This window comes from Athalia rosae, chromosome 7, assembly GCF_917208135.1.
Source record: "Athalia rosae chromosome 7, iyAthRosa1.1, whole genome shotgun sequence".
NCBI classification, from domain to species: Eukaryota; Metazoa; Arthropoda; class Insecta; order Hymenoptera; family Athaliidae; genus Athalia; species Athalia rosae.
Window position 1 is genome coordinate 15,616,428 of NC_064032.1, and position 18,455 is coordinate 15,634,882.

The window sequence follows — 18,455 nt, forward strand, 5'->3', positions numbered from 1 at the left end:
TCATTGACGGCGTTGTGTTTATCACGCAATTTTACGTAGAAAAAGCGTCTTGGAATTATTCTGGAGAATCTTTTACGTTTTTGCCGAATAAAACAGTAAGCCTATAGCCTTGGAATTTTCTCACAATCTGAGATGAAAGCACAGATTTTTTAGTGTAGGTCTCCAAGTCTCCAGCTGATTTGCATTTCATATCCTAAGGAAGGAGAGAAATATTTTCAATATTATTTAGAAACCACGGCATATCTTGAACTTCAAGAGGGGTTTAAAAGTAGGGCTACCATGGGTTGTGGAATGTTTGCAGTTCTTGAAATGATACATGTACTAGGAAGTATAATTTCTCTTTCTCAAACTCTCTGTGTCGTTTCTAGAAGCAGAGCAACAACATGCTTGTGGTGGGCAGCTGGACCTTGCCCAGCGACACACTGGCAGTGACTTTCCGCCAAGGTACACAGGGGTGTAATAATAACATCTGACGTATACCGCAAGCACTCTGTCGTTTCAGCTTTGCATTCTTCCCTGGGACAAATACAGTTCGATCTGGAAGAATGGAACGAATAGCAGTGGTCAACGCTTTCAGTATTCATTTCAAAAAACAACCAAGTATGATAAGACTCTTCTATAGATCGAATCCAATGTTCTAGCCGTCAGTCTAGCCCCTCTGCTCTTGAGGATGCACTTTGATTCTTCTACTCCGAAATGGTGACATTTACTTCCAGTAGTATTCACTGCCAAAACAAATAAAAATCAACTAAATAAGCACCATACAGAAACTGTCACTGACTGAGCCTCAATGTCGTTCATTCAAATAAAGCACACCGCATGCCGGATGTTGGAAGATCATACCTTTACTAATTGTATACTTGAGTGTCAGCACGCATAGGAATCTCATCTGGTGCAAACGTCTGGGAGCTGTCATACAATCGTTAGAGTAGAGGTTGAGCATTCGCAAAATAACGTGATATACTCGCAGTGCCATACCGTTGATTTTCAAACGATTCCTGAAAACAAATCAATTATTATTTCACATGCTGAACAATTTCGCAAGACTCACTCAATGCACTGCCGTATAAATAATCTTTATTCGTTTGAATATACTATTAATTAACCCGTTTAAATTAATATCTGCTCTGCCAATTTGATTCATGTTCAATCCAGCGGCGGGGTCCATTTTGAACTTAGGGGACTATGCGCAAACGTTAGTAACTCGTCGAAATAGGAGACGAGTTTGCTCCGAGCTTTTTTGCGGCTTCCTATTGGTTCCAGGCGCCAAAAAGCATGATGGCGCCGGGCAACTAATAGGAAGCCGCGAAAAAACTCGGAGCTTAAAGTCGTCTGCTATTTCGACGAGTTACTAACGTTTGCGTATAGTCTCCTGATTCCCTGGCTCCTCACTCATCATATTCTCCTGATACCAAAATTCATTTTTCGACGTCCAATTTTCGCCCCGGCGACTCGAAAATCAGCCATATCTACGATTTTGCCCCGCGTCGAACCTTACGAGCAAGACTTCTTACGACTTTATTGCGAGACTCTCTGCACAGAATTCAAGGAAATATGAAAATATACCATGGTTTATCATTAAACATTGTATAAATCCAGTAAATTGATAAATAAAACATTTCTTTAATGATGTATTCTCCGATGAGACGAACACGGCGGCGGTCATTCACACACCCGAACGTATATTATACCGTCACTCTGGTATCATTTGCGGATTCGTTCTCTCTTCACGAGCAGTTGTACATTTATCAATATTATTTTGCGCTACATTTTGTGTTGATCAAATAAAACGTATAAATAATAACTAATTAATAAACTATCGATTTGAAGGAGCTTTTCGGTGAGGGTTGGAAATGAATTGCAACACGTTATTGAGAATATTACATGGATTTATTAAATAGAAAAATGCATGTTTTCTCACAACGGATTTTTTCTGAAGGGTTTATCACGCTAGTTGCATGTAATTCGATCTCATTGCGAGTGCGATTGTGGAATCGCGAGTGTTCCTGGTGTTCCATGCAGCACAATCTACCATTCTCAAATCATTATGCAGACTATTTCAACCGTCAAAGCTTGTAAGAAGGATAACCCAGAGTATATCAACGTCATGGAAGCTTCACTACTCTTGTCTGGGTTCCCAGTCTTCGACAAATTTAACGAAGTAGTTGCCTACGAATATTTCATAGTTGCATTTATCATACATCACAACCCTTAGACAGATTTAGGCACCAAGATTCTACCGTATCCAATGATTACCCTGATTAATTGACTTACGATCATAATCGTCCTACTTGGAATGGTTCTGTAACTTCACATTATGCCTCTCAGGGTAATTATAGGGTTCAAATACACCGTCCAATCTTGATTTTGGTTGTGGCTTTTTTTTTTTTTTGTATAACAAGATGTACGTTTACTCATAAGTATACTTACAGATTATGGGTATTATTAATTGATCTGCAGAGATTAGGATATACACCATAGGACACAACAATAAAACCGACTACAACGATTCAGCAGGTTCACTTCGGTAAAGGTTTGGTAGAAGCCAGTGAACAAGTTATGTTTCATTATGCTTAACTCGTGATACGGATCTAGTCAAAGGTGGTGCTTGTGTATCCCTTTCTCCAAACTGTATCTTTTAGATAAGCGCTGACCAAAGGGTTTGCCAGGATCGTTTCGATCACATTTTTAAACCCTAACTGACTTGCCAGAGTATATTTACACTCGACGTCCTTCAACAATGATATTAACAGTTGCATGGCCTCTGCCATTTGTTTGGTGATTTTTTTTTCTGCCTGGTACCTATGATATCAGTATAATACCAGTATCTATAATATCATTATAATGTAACGTGTTATCTTCTCAATAATGAATCCAAACTCACCTTCTTGCAGAATCCCTAACAATAGTAACGGTTAGTTCATTGGTAGTTGAAAAATCTTTCAGGTACTTGGTGTCGCACCGGAGCACACAATGATTGTATATCACGATTCCCCAGTCAACAGGATGATTGTAAGCTCGTACAAGAATATTGGCCTGGGAAAAACTCAAGTCATTTGAAATGAGTCTGTCGATTTCAGCACTACTTAGGTCAAGGACACAGGGAACCTGCTGATTATGGTTCACGGATTGAAAAAATGATATTTGCAGTGCCACCAATTCTGCACGGTGGCAACATTGGTACGCGAGAGTCAGCTTGTTGTCCTGGATGATAAAGAACAAAGTTATGGGTTACCATATACATATCATTTGTTTGTTTATTCCAGCTTATTACCCGGAGATAATGTTCCGTAGCGTGGGTGTAGTTAACCATTGCGAGATGCAGACGCTTTTCATTCTCAACATTCTTAGTCAGCCTTATATCCGCTATGTTCATGTTTCCCTGATTTTTGCATTCAGCTTTTGCTTCGGCAAACAACTTATTGATAGCTTCTTTGGCTTCATGCTCCCAGGTGAGGGCAATTTCTGTGTAGAGTAGGAAGTGATTGGTAACCATATTGAAAAGCTCCTTTGTCTCAGTCGAGTTTCCCTTGAGGAAGTCAAGGAGCGCAGTTTTCAGTCCTGGAATCTATACCACGAATAATTATTAGACGAAAGTCCGTCGTGTGTAAATACAACGGACAATGCGAAACTGACTTTTTCGAGTCCTTTGCCTTTCAGTAAAAATTCAAACTGCTGATTCTCCTTAAGTATCTGCAAAATATAGTTCATTTCTGTGAATCTGCCAACACCGGTCAGAAGTCGTACGAGCAATCCCCACTCCTTTAAATTCTGCAGAGAATTAGCCAGCTGCTGAGACTTTCTGAGGATCAACGAGATGCCTTCCATATTGCAAGCAGCGGTGAAGCAATCATGTGATTTTATCAGGAGCTCAACGATTACTCTGAGAGTGGTCACTGTGAAAGAGGTTTTCGTCGGTCTAATTTACTTTGAAAAGAACCCATCGAACTACCGCAGACTTACCATCGCGATTCTCCCCATGGGAACGTCCGAGTAGTCTCATAGTTGCCTCGAGCAGCTTGGATCCTAGTAAAGATGGTTCGCCACATATTTCTGTTACTATGTGAAAACTCCCATCCAACGCGTAACCCCACATGGTCATTGGCTGGTCAGGGTGTTCCCCTGAAAATTGAAAGTTTACATCACGTGCTATTCTCATAGAATCGACTAACGGGATTCCACAATTTGGAGAAACTTACGCTCTGTGTGCCTAGTGATTGTCGTGATAATTTTATCAGAAAGAAAATCGGCGAGCTGTCTATTGTTGACTGAATAAGCAGCGACAACATCTTTAACCACTTCCAGTTTATAATCGTATTTGGCGGCGACTATCTCTTCAAGGAATGCAATCGGATCATCGAGTGTCAACAGAGTTTGATAACTCTTACAGAGATAAACGGAGAGCCTGTAGCAAAGAAGTACCTTCCGGCCAACGGTCACTCCGTGTGTTAGAATCTCGGTCAACTTTTGCAGTTGCACAATGCAGTCAAGTTTGATCTGCTCGATTAAAACGGAATCTGCGGTCTCAGTGGCAAACTGGGATGCTTCATCAGAAATATTTTGAACTATGAAGAAAAAGAAACCCCAATCAACAGACGTTATGCCCTAGAATTGTCGCTAGATCGTCGATCGCTAGACATTTGCACCAATAATACTAATATGTATAATTACGTGAAGTTAACGAACACGACTTAGGCAATCCTTTGCGTCTGTAGGGGACCTGCCACTGATTCTTCAATCGTGATTTTGTCGAAAATAGCATCCGTTGCTGGGTTGTTAACTGGTAAGGACTGATTTCTTCTTCCGCAAGACTGAGACATAGCATCAAGATTTGTAAGTCCCTGTGTTTGTGGTTGAAGATGGTTGCGATCCTGAGTGCAGTTTGAAGATTTCCGACGTCAATGAATCGATCGATAAGTTTCTCCACAGCTAATTTCTCATAAGGATCGTTGAGTTCACATCGTACTTGAAGATCTACTAAGCCAGACATCAGTTCGGTTTTCAGTTTGTTAAAAGCTACAGGTGTATCATTGATGTACACGTTTTCAGAGCCAGCTAAAAAGCAGGATTTCCACATTGCCATTTCTATGCTGTCTATAATTTTCCGATTTGTATTAGTTTCTTGTAAGGTCTCGAGTGCTAGCCTCAGTATTTCGAACCTAAGATCAACCAACTTAGATTTAGCATCGTGTTCGGTTTCTGCATCATTTACTTCCCGACTAATAAGAGAGTTTCAAATATTCTCCAAAGTATTCTAATTGAGGAACTCACCTTTCCCTGTGCGAGGCGACTTTCTCAGCATGCTCGACATAAAAACTAGCCGCAACATCATGTTTGACATGATATTTGTAAAAATCATCGGCACAGCTTTTCCAAAGGCTGCTTGCCGACATCCCGCTTACGTCACGGCTATTAGCAAAGTTTTTATGCCACTGAAAAAAAATGTAACTTTCGAAGAGCAAAAAACAATAATTGAGAAATGAAACCAGCAAGAACTAATACCTGAGCTGTAATTATCTCAGAACAATCAAACTTCACAGCTTCACACAATTGTAGCGCAGCCTTATAATTCTCACTCTCCGCCAATTTGGCTAGACATTTCTTCAGCTCATCGTCGATCACATCCGAGCATTCGGAATCGGAAAATTGGCCCAAGTTAAGCGTGACGTCTGTCTCAACAAGGATTTCCATGACTTTCAAGAGACGTTGGAAGTCTGAAGCTTCTATAACGTAAGGGCTTAGTCGTTAGTTTGTTTAAACTGTACCTTTCATACTAGGTAGAGTACCTGGTAGTTCATCGGCAAAATGACACGAGCAGAGAGAATCCAGGAACTCTATTCGCAAGATAGTATTGGAAAAACGATGGGCAAGAGCAACAACCGCACATCTAGCAGCTGCAAAAACAATCCAGTACGAGTTCTTCAAATACGACGAATCGCAATCCATCCAATTGATCTTGGCATTGCAGACCAAAGTCGAACATGCACTTTTGAAGGCCTTTAAAGATTTTTTTCCAGATTCGAAATCTCCAAGGTCAACAGAATGCATTAAAAAGTGAGCAAAGAGCTGCAAGGGATTTTCCTATGCCATGAAAATAAATGAACATAAAAGCCAAGGAGATTTTTTGAAAGTAACTTACGTGAATCTTGCATATTTACAGAACTTACCGGCATAAAAATTTCCAGCCCCCTACTCATAGTTTTGATAAATCCTGACAAAACTAATCGTTTCAATAGTTGCAACACTCTATCTGCGGTCCAGACTTGGCATTCTAGGCAGTCTTGGTAGTCAGAGATGATCGCGGTATCGTTAGTTGCTATCACCGTCCACGAACACCAGTAAGCGGCAACAGATGACGGCTGTGGAAAGGAAAATAGATCATTCGCCTGTTCAATTTTCATCACAAGGGACAGAATAATCAAATTCGTAATAATGATGTGTGGTCATCAATTAACAGTTGTACCTCATAGCAAGTGGCCAAAACAATGAGAAACGGTGACCTGTGGAAGCTTGCGGCACGTAGCAGCGATCCAGGCGGGTCTTGGCTGTTGTGGCAATTTAAGATAGTCATCCAAAGGTCATTGTTAGATGAATAATTGTTCTTTATATCATTAGAGCACCTCGATGTTTTGAGATCTCCATTGCGAGATTCCTGAAAAAAATTAGCTGTATGCTATTTTTTTAAGATGTCGGAGATTCGAGAACTCACATTCTCCTTTGATGCAATTTTGGGATACAGTGATTGGCTCAAGTCATGGCTTCTCGATTCTCCATCAGTCGTGTGAATCGTCGGTAGCTCCAAACTACTTAGGCAAGCCAGTAGATGATCACGGAGATCAGGGTTTGCAAATTTTCTAGCCAAACTGATCATCTGTCGAAAAAAACTTGAAGGCTAAGACCAAGCCTGAAGTATTACTCTCTATTTCGAATTGCCTCACCTGTACTACAGGGTATATAAATATCTGCCCAACAAGGAGAAATTGAAACCATAGATCTCTGCTAGCTAAGTACCGAAGGAAGAAATTTGGAAGTGGACTATTATGGGCCTGAGCGAACCTTACAATCACATCCCAGTCTCTAATTGCCTCTATCAACTGTTCGGTGTTTTTGTCAAGAAATTCGATCAAATGCTGTTTGAAACACTGCTCCAATTGCAGTGTTAGAACATTCAAATTTGATGTGTCGTTGAAAAGTATTGCTTCCAGTTGTTTGCCTGGACAAGGTATACAGGATTATTATCGTTCTACTGCTCTGATAATACCAAATGGGAAATCATGAAGTCTTTTATTCAACTTACCAACCGACGTACCAAGTCCTTCACGTATCCGTTGAGTAATGGTGAGATGCAATCGCAAATTTTCCGAGTCAACGCCGATGATTTCAATAAAAGAAACACAAGCTGAAGTGACTTCTGGGAGGTCTGCGTTCCTCAGCGCAAGAGCATGGGCCCTGGTAGAAGCTTGACATTTCCTTGAAAAGTGATTGTCTCGTTTTGATACATCCAACATATTATTGAGTGACCGAATTAATTATTCAAGCGGACATATACTATAACTAACATTTTTAATGATATATTTTGGTGAAATTTTTTTAGGTCATGTAGCAGGATTCTGGTAGCCATGTTGGGTCTCCCCTGCCTAAGATAGTTGATGTAAGTCAGCTTCTCTTTGTGACCGTATTTTTTTATAAGATACTCTGTACAGCATGTCGGCATTTCACGGTCTTTATGTCGCCATGCAAATCCTTGTGGGACGTTGAAATTCTCATAACCATCCAGTAGATCATACATACTCATCTCTTGCGGGTGAATATTTCCCCACAGAGCATTTCCCAGATGCGGAAAATTCCGAACAACACGCTTAAGCGTTATTTTAGATATTTCTAGAGAGCTAACAGAAAAGCTTCTGTCATTGTTCAAAATTCCTGAGAGTAACCAGCGGTCCATCATTGTAAACGAATCGGTATTGTGTATTGAAATCTGCTCAACATTACATTGGGAAAATATCAAATTTAAAAGGACCAGTGGATTCTTATCCCAGTAATCATCAATGGTTGCACAATCAACATTTGATAAAACACAGCTCTCATATACTGCAACAGTCGCCGAGTTCTGTGCCATGTATTCTAGTGCAGAGTAAAGCTTTCTGTTATTCTCGTCAACTTCCTGCATCACACTATTTTCTAGGTAAGAATTTGAATATAGTCCAATATTTAGCTTGGGAAGGAAATTTTTGGGGTTGATGGTTGAATTATTCTGTTTGAGAATCTCCTCAAATTTAGAAGGCACAATTCCATTGTTCAACAATCTGTTCAATACTGGTTTCACGCCAATTGATTCTTTGGAGGTGAAAACAGCTCGCCTGAAAATAGAGAAGAATAGAATAAGATGAGGTTCAAATTTGCTTAAAATCGCTCTTATATCTACCTAGCCAGCCGATCCAGGACCAATTCTTTGATGACATCAGCAGCATCTGCTTCATGAACAGAATCCACCATACTTTGCGTAATCTTCAAATCACTCAGGACTCTTTGGAGATTATCGACAATGTGTTTGTCTAGCAGGTAAAGAGGAACAGGTTCTAAAGGACTGTTGTAGTTGATATTGATCCATACCGAGAGAATGTTAAGTTTATTCGTCATCAATAAATAGTCCCAAGCTACTGGAGCGGATATATTCCTAGATATTTCAGCGTCAAATGTACAGAAATAAAGATCTGTGCACAAGACAGTCTTGTAGTTATCTGGCATATCGATTACATATCGAATGGACTCGTTGGACATTGGATTGTTATCCATTCTGGAATAAAAAGGCACTTACAAGATTGCAGGTTCTTACAGTTGGGGTTACAAGGACTTACGAATAGGCAGCTACGTATTCATCCATTAATTTTATGAGCCACCATGCCTTAGTTTCTCGTTCTGTTAGTCCGTCGATCTTTTGCAGATGATGACACAAGTAGTCCCTAAGTTTTGGATCCGTGCTGTTAACACAGACTGAATTTATGCGCTCTGCAGGGTCCTTTCCCTAAACATTGCAATCAAACCTCAATTATAATATAACTACCAATTTCACCCACGTACCATGTTTTTGATGATATGTGTTGCTCTAAAAACTTGCTGTTTGGCGAGCAGCTCATCTATCCACAAATTGACTTCGCGCTCAAAATAAGCTTGTGCCTCTTTGAGCGAACAGTGCCTTCTTGATGCCAAGCATTTTTGGGATAATTTTATATGGGTTCCTTTAGCTGCAGCTTCCCTGACCACCTCACGATCGCCAAGTGTGCGCCAGCCGGACCACACTCCTACCAATTCACCAGTCAAACATTCAACTGGAATACCACCTACAGTTTCCATTGTGATTCAGAAGTCTTACGTTCTGATGAAGTAAATGACACCTGTCGAAACAGCGTAACATTCGAACTCAACGATCAGGCGAGCTCACGAATCAAGTTCAAATCCCACCTAAACTCACTGAAATAGACAAAGTATACATAGTAGGAATATGAAGGGGTTAGATTTCCAGCTAGTCAACACTTTTAAATTACCTTTCAACGCTCCTTTCAATCACCACTGAGCATCAGCCTGGACAGAACGGACAAAACCCAAACGGTGTACGCGTGCGTAATAATCGTTACGAATTGTTTCAGGGTCACGGCAGTCAGCGGCAGTGGGAGCTGACCTTACAATAGAGCAAAGGGCTGACCGGGGATAAGGTGATAGTTGATTTGCTCTGCGCAAAACTCCGCGATATCGGGCTCGAATAGTTTTTCAAAGTACATATAGGGTATAATCGATAAGAATCAATTGAATAAGTTAAGGCTCTGTGACGTTTTTACGTAGGAGTTGAGCCTGGAACGAAATATGTATGCAAGGGTGGTTGCCATCGGTCTCTCGGCGAAATATCCTTGCAATAAGTGCCGTGCATTGCGAGCCCGCTTATAGTGGTCGAGTTAAGGAGCTGGAAACGCTATGATTGCACGCACATTCTCTACAGGGTCGGGATAAATTCCCGCGCAATGTCCGAGATACAATCCCGAGATGAGGGTAGCTTTGTTACTCCTAGTACCAACAGCATCCCAATTTTGACTCAGCCGACGACAAGGGGTGGCTTGAGGGTTTACAAAATCGTTGTGCTGGGGGACGGTGGTGTTGGAAAATCAGGTAAAATACTCAGAAATCTGGTAATTGCATCAATCATTCCTAAGATTTCATTGTATTTGACAAATTTTAGCCGTCACTCTGCAATTTGTGAGCCACAGCTTCCTCGACTACCATGATCCTACCATAGGTGAGATTTAGGCAGAAGATCTTTGATTCTTAGAGATAGATCAAGAAAAATGTCGCTTACCTTTGTTGACATATTCAGAGGATTCATATCAGCAGCAAGCGGTAATAGATGGGGAAGCTGCGTTGCTTGATATACTCGACACAGCTGGCCAGGTGAATCTCCGACATTCCAAGTATAACTATCTAACAATCAGTTTATTTCTAACATGGACTTTGATCATAGGTGGAATTCACAGCTATGAGAGATCAGTACATGAGATGTGGGGAGGGTTTCATGATTTGCTATTCGGTTACGGACAGACACAGTTTCCAGGAGGCAATAGAGTATCGGAAATTAATTTCCCGGGTTAGAGTTCAGGAAGATATTCCGCTCGTACTCGTAGGGAACAAATTTGATCTACAACACCAACGAAAGGTGATCCTTGATCCATTTTAGTCATAATTACATTATTAGAAGTACAAAAACTTTATCCCTGTAAGCGAGTACTTCTTTTATTTTCAGGTGTCAACTGAAGAGGGAAAGGCACTAGCTAGGCAGCTAGGATGTCCTTTTTACGAGACCTCAGCAGCTTTACGGCACTTTGTCGACGATGCTTTCCATTCCCTAGTGAGACAGATTCGAGCTAGAGAAAGACCGTACAGCACAACTCGGAAACACAGTCGCTGGTGGCGTCTAAGATCTATATTTGCCTTTGTCTTTCGCAGAAGACAGCAGCCAGCTAATCATTACTCACCATAGCCATCAGCGCCTTTCAGGTTCTAAATAAACACCCTTAAAGATCCACGAAGAAGTGATTTCAGAATCTCAAGACCAGCTGAAATATTTTGAAAAACTGATCGATAGAAGGCCAATATGGTTCTTTTTGGCTATAGTATACGTTAATTTGCAAAAGTAGTTTTGAACTCTAGTCACCATGGAATACTAGTCATTGCTGTAACGATTGTTTAGCATTTTCTTTCTTTTATTTTTTTCACTTGAGATATTCTCAATCTCATTTAACTTTTACCATCCCAACTAAATCCTAAGCTATGCCGTACTGGTACCACTAATCTAAATAAAGTTCATAAGGCAAGAGCAGTTTAGAGTGGATAACCAGACCCTTTAATCGTACCAGACAATAATCACAATTGAATAAATTATTGATCGTATCAACTATTACGGAATAAATGAGTATTAAATGAGAGAAAATGCTGTATGGTGTATGTATAAGCTGAATGTGTTAAAACTGTAGAAAATGCAAAGGACATACTACAGCTAACAAAGAATTGAACACCGAAAGATGATTACAATTATCCACGTGTATATTTAGGTACAGCTGCCAGATATAATTCTATACATTGTCATTATCATTTAGCAAGTTACGCATACCTGTCGATACTGTACCTTTAATCAGAACTCATTTTTTGTACAACATGAGTTGAGAAGTCAAGTATCCATTAATTAAAGGTGGTTGTCGATAATGTATCCATCAAAGTACTTCAGCGTATCCTGCATTTCTGAATATCCAGCCAAATGACAAGCTTCCTGCAGCTGCAGCCACCGAAACTTCTGATGTTCATGAGACAATCGAGCATCTTTCTGTGCGTTCACCATTTCTGCAAGCCAGTAAATAACAGTCTTTGGTTTCCCCTTGACTTGATAAACTAGTTCTCTCTTGGCTTCTTCAAATATATTCAGATCTTTGGCAGAAAACCCAGCTTCTTCCTCGGTTTCTCGTAGCGCAGTCTCCATGTCAGTCTCACCGGGGTCTACATGCCCTGCATCGTCGAAAAATCTGACATAGCTCACCGTTCCAAGTAGCCTAACTTATAAGTTTTGTTGAAATCGAGCGACTATACTCGACATCGGTTCTATGCCTGACTTTTAAATACCTTTGGGCGGAGTCCAGTGATATGAACCGTACGACGTTTGCATCAACAAATACTCGACACTACCGTAAAATCTTCGAAATATCACGAAACCGCACGCTCGGCGACCCGCCATTTCAGTTACAAGTCGATAGGTGGTTGCTCCTCTGTAGGTAGTATTACACAAAGAGGGTATTGGTGACGAGGATTGAAGTATCAGTGATTAAAACTGATTATCCAGCAAGTTTAAATACTATATCCTACGCGAGGATAATGGCGTTTTACGTGAAGCGTAATAGCGTCAAACACGTGCCGTGGTTCTCTCTGTGAGTATAGCTATCACTTGTTGAATGATTGAATTTACACGTATCACAATTTCTTGAATGTACGTACGTCAAACCCTGACCACAAGTGATTAATAATTTGCTTCCTCAGTCGGAATAACCTATCTGTTTCTAGTTCGGAGTGGCACGATGTATATAAACAAATTTACTCCAGTGATACAGGAGAGCAGAAAAAAGGATATGAAAGACTGTTAGTTTGGAAAGCAAGGTAGATATGAATTTCTCATTATTCATCATCGACGCGTAACATCATTTCCGTAATTGCTATAGGCTACCAAAAATGCCGGTTGGTGCAGAATGTACGCTATCAATAATCCAAGTTTGTCTGAGGGACAGAGAATTGACCCCAAAAATTGACAGTGGCGAGTTACCAGCCCATTATGAGAATGATTTACGTCTGATGTACTCAACCACAATAATGAGGTTTTTGAATCAGATAAGTAACATCGGGCATACCAAGCAATCATCTCTTTTTCAAATCGCCAAACAGCTCAAGATTCCACAATGGATTGTGAACATTCGCCACGACGCTGCTCACGGCGATGAATTACCATCTATCAGCGTTTTACGGATAGCAATAAATATTTTACTTGAATGGCTACACGTAAGGAAATGTATTGAAAAACTGGCAGCAAATTCCTTAGCGAATACCTCCCTATGCTTAGCTTCTTAATTTGAGATTTCAGTATAAGTACAATTATGGCATTGATTTTAAGGAGGAGTACTGGGCAGCTGAGACCAAAGCAATGGAAGCTGCTGTAGAACTAGCAGAAGCATTGCCCGAGCCTGATGAAGTACAGATTCTAATGGACTTGATCGAACTGTGGATCGCGATTGGTTTATATATTCATGCTGGGTGTTCTTCGATAAAAGATATTCCTGATGCTCAGCTGAAGTAAGAATAGTTAGAACTGCTTGCTGTTAGTGATATATCACACTATCAATTTTACTTCTGTTTCAGAAAAACATTAAGTGATTTTGGAACATACACAATTAACTCGTCGGCTAATGATAGCAAAAATTCACAGGTTGAATTGAATGGCAAAGACAATACATTGATAACAGGGCAGAATATTCTTTTGGCTAAGATTTCCAGATATCTGAGCAAAAATAAATTAGCAGCAAACAAGGACGAGGTTGTTCTGAATATATTGATCAACAGAGACGTATTTCTACCCAGTGAAGAATCTTTAGAGATTTTCAACAAACAGAAATCATTATCGGGGATTATGGTGCAGGACAGTCTTTCTCCATATTTAACACGGTTCTGGCAAGATTTCATAATGCTTTTACATGACAAAGACATGTTACAAACGTTGATTTTGAGTTTATTGAATCTTGTGAATGATGAAAATCAAAAACAACAAAAAAGGCTGACAGCATCTTTGTGGTTGCAATATATAGCGTCTAGTTTGTGCAAAATCAAAATAGCACACAATATCAAACATTGCATGGAACATGCGCATGAAAACAATAAAAAAAAAACATCGCCAATATCGTTTGTTAAAGTTCAAGAAGAAGTCGATCAAAATTATCCGGAATACAAAAATGTATCGTGGCTGAATGTCTCAGGGGACATCCCGAGCTGCCTAACGGACCGAAACTATGTTACTGAAATCCTATGCGACATTAACAAATTTTCAACAAATTTTGTCACCCCCATTCTGCAACTAGTAACACCGAGTTTGTCCGAGAACACGAAAGGGCAGGTTTTCAAATTTATCCAGGTTTACACGGGAAAGAAGGTAGTCAGTGATCAATCCCTTCTGGTTGATGATATTAAAACTGTCGATGATTTTGTTGCATTGGCAAAAGCGCAGAATGGGAAAAATCTATTCAACGAAAAATTTTCTGCAGAAATAGGCGATCAAACAAATAGACATTCGATCTGGCTGTTGGAACTGGGTAAAGATTTTTTGCTGATCATATTTTTCATCTTACAAATAAGTTCTTGTGAGGCTGATCTGTCTGCAACATGTTTCATTTGAAGGTATGTACGTTAATGGGTATTTTCAGAAACTCAAGACTGGTCAAATTGTCTTTTTGGGATACTGCCATGGCAGTTAGAGTCTATGAATACGATGAACACATTCGGGGATAGAAATTCAGTTTGCAGTCTAACCTTGAAAGAATCTGATGTCCTACCAGGAATGATTGATGAAAGGACTATGACCGTAAGAAGTAGGATCAATTGGAATAGCATTTTGGGAAAGAAAAAGAAACCAAAACGAAAGAGAAGTGGTGAAAGTCAAGGCAATATGGTACACAAAGCGATGCGGATCGCCAGCAAAAATTGTTGAATTTTTTAAATTGTTTGAAGGACTGTCATAGGACCTCACCGGGATTTCCACAATGTTGGATGTTGATCAATTCCTTGTCATCTATATACATACTTGTATATTTACTATAGCATATTTTGTCCGTGTGCGTTGTGCGTGTACACATAGCATATGTACCCATATATGTATGTATATATGAACAATTTCCTGATATGTAACAAATAAATAGGTAACAAAGTTTCTTTACTGTCCACAATTGAGTAGAAGTAATGATTACATGATACAATTCGGCTAGGCACCCAAGGAAACAGATTGTCACTATTGGTTAACATGAGAAAAGGAAGAAAACTTATTTTCTTCAGCAGGTAACAGGTTTCCCAGTGATATAGCACCACTGCTAAAACTCCCTTCCTCATGTTCAAATATGATATCATAAAATGTTGCGACAAAAAACATCTCACCTGATAAAAAATCTAAAATACAGGTACACGATTGCTGAAGAATAGCTTGGATGCACAACGAACAATAGTCGAATAAACAAGTCGCTTATATCTAAAGGTATGTCCTAATACACATACCATGATTGTAATGTATCAAAAAAATCCTATCTCGAGTTAACGAATACAGGCACTGTTGGTTCTACACGACCATCGGAACTCTCCCAATAACCTGGGATATTTCACGTTCCTTTCCATCACTTGAATTATACCCAGATAGGGGTATGGTATGCGAGTCATCTAACATGTACTGTTTATAGGTACTGCAGATAATTCCTTATTGCTGGGTTCATACCTATGGCTGAACAGAATAAAACCGCACAATAAGAAATCCTTCTGCAGTCTACTACTGGTAGTCACTGGAATTGGACGATCAACTATCCATTCAACTAAAATTTAATTTCCGTTAAAATGAATAACTGATTCGATCAATTGTATTAGTCTTTCTGAGAACCTCCTCGAGAGATGCACTTGTATCAAGGCCAAACTGGTCTAAGGGCCACCTAGCCATTGCGGCTATCCTGTAATAACAACGAAATATACATATCTTTACTCTCTTGGTACTGCCAATGAGTCACTCACCTTCCACCGGATAAGTTGTGCAGAAACTTCCAATATGATGGTCTTAAATTCTGTGGTTCGATAATAGCTGCGTGAAATAGAATTGCTGTACTGAAGCAATAAAGAATGATCACAAACCACTTAACTTCGGGTACCTTCCCGGCATCTACACCGCTATTCCACAGTATCTAAAACATTTATGTCGTTACAGATTCTAGTGGATTACTGTTAAAACGTTTTTTATCCACATAACGTCGATATTTGTGTCAAGATTGTACACATTTACCTGAAGTGCCTTCCACATTACATATAGAGCGATTGTGTTATCTGGATACATAGAGAAAGTTATGCTTGCCGCAAGGCCAGCAGGAATTGCAAAGTATTTTGAATCTTTTCCAAAAACTCTTCTTAATGAACAGGACAAAATCTGGAAAATGAAGTTTGGTGATAAGTCAAAAATTCAGCTTTGGATGAAATAATAAGAGGAAAATAGAAGCTTACCCTGTATATCGCTACAAATCCTCCAACAAACATCCCCAAGTATAAGTTTTCTCTTTTAAAAATTATTTGCTTAATTATTTTCGGTTTACTCAACATTCTTTTCAATTGAAATATCAATTTAAAGACTAGCTGAATACTGATCCCAATCCCAAACAGCTTGCTGCTTCCCTATAAATGATGACCAAATTATAAAGATTTTCTATGTAAGTTATGACAGTAAACAATTCAGTAGTTGGCTAGCAATTTGACTCACTGACAAAATGTAGTGACTACAGCTGAAGGGATGCTGACAGGATGAATGCCTGTTCTGGGCTTTTAGTTTTCCAATCATATATTTATACACATCAAAGGCCTGTTGGAAAGCTCTTAATAGTTGATTCTTGGATCTGCTTTCTTCATGATATTCTGGTTCGTACTCGTAAGACACCATGCTTACTGACCGTGAAGTCTTTTCATTCTCGTAACTGAATTTCTCATAGGGTCCGACGACAAATCTACAAGAAGCAGCGCAAAGTAACCATACAATTCAATTTACAGTAGTGAAGTGAACACCGGTACAAATTTGGCGACTTACTGCATAATTCTAAATATGGAATCTTGTTGGTTTTTGTGACTACGAAAATAATATAGTAACATTGCCATACTAGTAGCAAAAATGTAGAGTTCTCCACCGGGAATTATCGAAAAGTAGCCTCGCCATACACCCATTTTGAACAAGGTTTCCGTTGCCTTAGAAAATAGAAAATTGATCAAAATAAAATTCAAATACTTTTGCTTCGGCTCATTATTTTCTCAAAATCGCTTGATGTTTTTTTAGTTACAACGATTGCTTGAAATGCTATGGAACCTTATCCTCTAACATAACAAAAAAATGCAGACTAATAAAGATCACAATCTCGGTGAATTTCACCGAACTATACACCCTGATTGTAAACAAAGATTGAACAATTCTTGATATTAAGTAAATTTTACTTCTGCTGAGACTATCAACTTGTCAACCTACTATGTTTGATACGTATAAACAAAGAAGTGTTCTTCTAGACGGTCTTTCGATGATAATGGCGGCAAGACTGGATATAAAAGACGGAAGGAACGATACGGTGAGAATGTTGAAACTCCCAGAGGCTCGCCTGTAACATAAAACATAGAATGGTCAATTAACGAACAGCAATTCAATTATAAGCTGTATGACCCGGATGTTACCACAATTTCGTATGAATAGTTCTGATAAAAACTGGTTCATCCGTTACTATAGGTAGTTAGTTGTCTAGTTTCCCTGTGATGAAAGGATTTTCCTCATTAGTATGTGTGTATGTAAAGATTCAGAGATTTAGACCAACATTACCTTTCAGATTGTTCAAGTTACTCCTACTGTAGCTAAGCGATTGAAGATATTTTTCCCACATTGGGCATGTATGTATGTAGATTATGACCTATGAATTAGGGTCAATTCAAAAGTCTTACGTATACAACAATTACCTTATGGTCATGATTGTCTATTATCTGTTCAACTGGTCTTGCCATCTAGCCGAAAAGAAATTAAGACCAGAATCTAACATAAATTGATCACCTGAAAATTCTATGTCAATTGATTGTTAAAAGGCTAGCTTTAACTACATGCAGTAAAAGCTTGAAAACTTCATACCTAAGCGAGCAAAGAAACATTGAATACGCAAAAGCACTCCAAGACAGAAAAGCTGTTGATTGTAGAACTCCAAGGATAGTACGTTTGATGTCATCTTTTGTAGGAATTCTTCCTCTCATCAACAACGTTACCTGTAACATGATCAAGGTATTGAGTTCAGAAAACCACTGCTTAGTCATTCAGAGAATCACTGCTTGTTGTTCAGATGAGAACGTCAAATTTTTCTTCGATATAAGCAATTGAGACGGGTGTGCTTACTTACAAAATAAACTGTTGAATAAATTCTTAAAGATTCTTGTAAGGCGTGAAGACCGAGGCCTGCAGTTGCACTGACACATGAATTAGTCCACGGATGAACGTAGTCAACACAACTAGCGGAGATAGAAAATTTACTTAATCGCGGGGGCATGTTTTCCAGACTTTCTCTTCTCACCGTTGGAGGACTTCAAACGAAATCTCTAATAAACTGCTCCTCTTTTCCGACTCAAAATGA

At 39.4% G+C, this 18,455-nt stretch overlaps 6 protein-coding genes across 9 annotated transcripts; 2 read left to right on the top strand and 4 right to left on the bottom strand.

Moving 5' to 3' along the window:
* Positions 1-25: 25 nt before the first annotated feature.
* On the bottom strand, positions 26-1,323 carry LOC125501761. Its single transcript, XM_048658423.1, has 5 exons — positions 1,107-1,323; positions 844-998; positions 598-725; positions 279-537; positions 26-193 (listed from the first exon to the last, which is right to left on the bottom strand). The coding sequence occupies exons 1-4, from the start codon at positions 1,166-1,168 to the stop codon at positions 499-501; spliced, it is 384 nt and encodes a 127-aa protein (XP_048514380.1). The 5' UTR covers positions 1,169-1,323; the 3' UTR covers positions 26-193; positions 279-498.
* A 548-nt stretch (positions 1,324-1,871) lies between these two features.
* LOC105683323 (spatacsin) lies at positions 1,872-9,690 on the bottom strand. The gene is made up of 20 exons (XM_048658418.1): positions 9,546-9,690; positions 9,082-9,471; positions 8,859-9,025; positions 8,426-8,797; positions 7,560-8,360; positions 7,298-7,470; positions 6,939-7,213; positions 6,710-6,892; positions 6,464-6,652; positions 6,168-6,359; positions 5,787-6,081; positions 5,503-5,723; positions 5,272-5,432; positions 4,672-5,159; positions 4,200-4,565; positions 3,964-4,122; positions 3,637-3,896; positions 3,275-3,568; positions 2,885-3,204; positions 1,872-2,802 (listed from the first exon to the last, which is right to left on the bottom strand). Exons 2-20 carry the CDS (start codon positions 9,352-9,354, stop codon positions 2,592-2,594), a joined length of 5,400 nt encoding a protein of 1,799 aa, XP_048514375.1. The 5' UTR covers positions 9,355-9,471; positions 9,546-9,690; the 3' UTR covers positions 1,872-2,591.
* On the top strand, positions 9,395-11,365 carry LOC105683263 (GTP-binding protein Rit2). Of its 2 annotated transcripts, XM_020850830.2 has the most exons (6): positions 9,395-9,713; positions 9,841-10,161; positions 10,232-10,288; positions 10,367-10,440; positions 10,511-10,702; positions 10,790-11,365. In XM_020850830.2, exons 2-6 carry the CDS (start codon positions 10,017-10,019, stop codon positions 11,024-11,026), a joined length of 705 nt encoding a protein of 234 aa, XP_020706489.1. In that variant the 5' UTR covers positions 9,395-9,713; positions 9,841-10,016; the 3' UTR covers positions 11,027-11,365. The 2 variants fall into 2 exon arrangements, with proteins under 2 accessions (XP_020706489.1, XP_012251163.1); XM_012395740.3 differs by having other exon boundaries at positions 9,395-10,161.
* Positions 11,366-11,571: 206 nt separating this feature from the next.
* LOC105683264 (bis(5'-nucleosyl)-tetraphosphatase [asymmetrical]) lies at positions 11,572-12,410 on the bottom strand. Of its 2 annotated transcripts, none has more exons than XM_012395741.3 (2): positions 12,160-12,410; positions 11,572-12,045 (listed from the first exon to the last, which is right to left on the bottom strand). In XM_012395741.3, the coding sequence occupies exons 1-2, from the start codon at positions 12,269-12,271 to the stop codon at positions 11,729-11,731; spliced, it is 429 nt and encodes a 142-aa protein (XP_012251164.1). In that variant the 5' UTR covers positions 12,272-12,410; the 3' UTR covers positions 11,572-11,728. The 2 variants fall into 2 exon arrangements, with proteins under 2 accessions (XP_012251164.1, XP_048514379.1); XM_048658422.1 differs by having other exon boundaries at positions 11,572-12,093; positions 12,160-12,325.
* On the top strand, positions 12,326-15,000 carry LOC105683261. The gene is made up of 6 exons (XM_012395736.3): positions 12,326-12,461; positions 12,595-12,687; positions 12,750-13,083; positions 13,196-13,374; positions 13,441-14,384; positions 14,496-15,000. The coding sequence occupies exons 1-6, from the start codon at positions 12,409-12,411 to the stop codon at positions 14,777-14,779; spliced, it is 1,887 nt and encodes a 628-aa protein (XP_012251159.1). The 5' UTR covers positions 12,326-12,408; the 3' UTR covers positions 14,780-15,000.
* LOC105683262 (transmembrane protein 135-like) lies at positions 14,859-18,371 on the bottom strand. 2 transcript variants are annotated; one of them, XM_012395738.3, is made up of 9 exons: positions 18,225-18,371; positions 17,963-18,093; positions 17,321-17,447; positions 16,892-17,046; positions 16,571-16,811; positions 16,318-16,485; positions 16,103-16,243; positions 15,838-16,004; positions 14,859-15,776 (listed from the first exon to the last, which is right to left on the bottom strand). In XM_012395738.3, exons 1-9 carry the CDS (start codon positions 18,369-18,371, stop codon positions 15,662-15,664), a joined length of 1,392 nt encoding a protein of 463 aa, XP_012251161.2. In that variant the 3' UTR covers positions 14,859-15,661. The 2 variants fall into 2 exon arrangements, with proteins under 2 accessions (XP_012251161.2, XP_020706488.2); XM_020850829.2 differs by lacking the exons at positions 17,963-18,093; positions 18,225-18,371 and adding an exon at positions 17,797-17,887.
* Between the last annotated feature and the right edge of the window lie 84 nt (positions 18,372-18,455).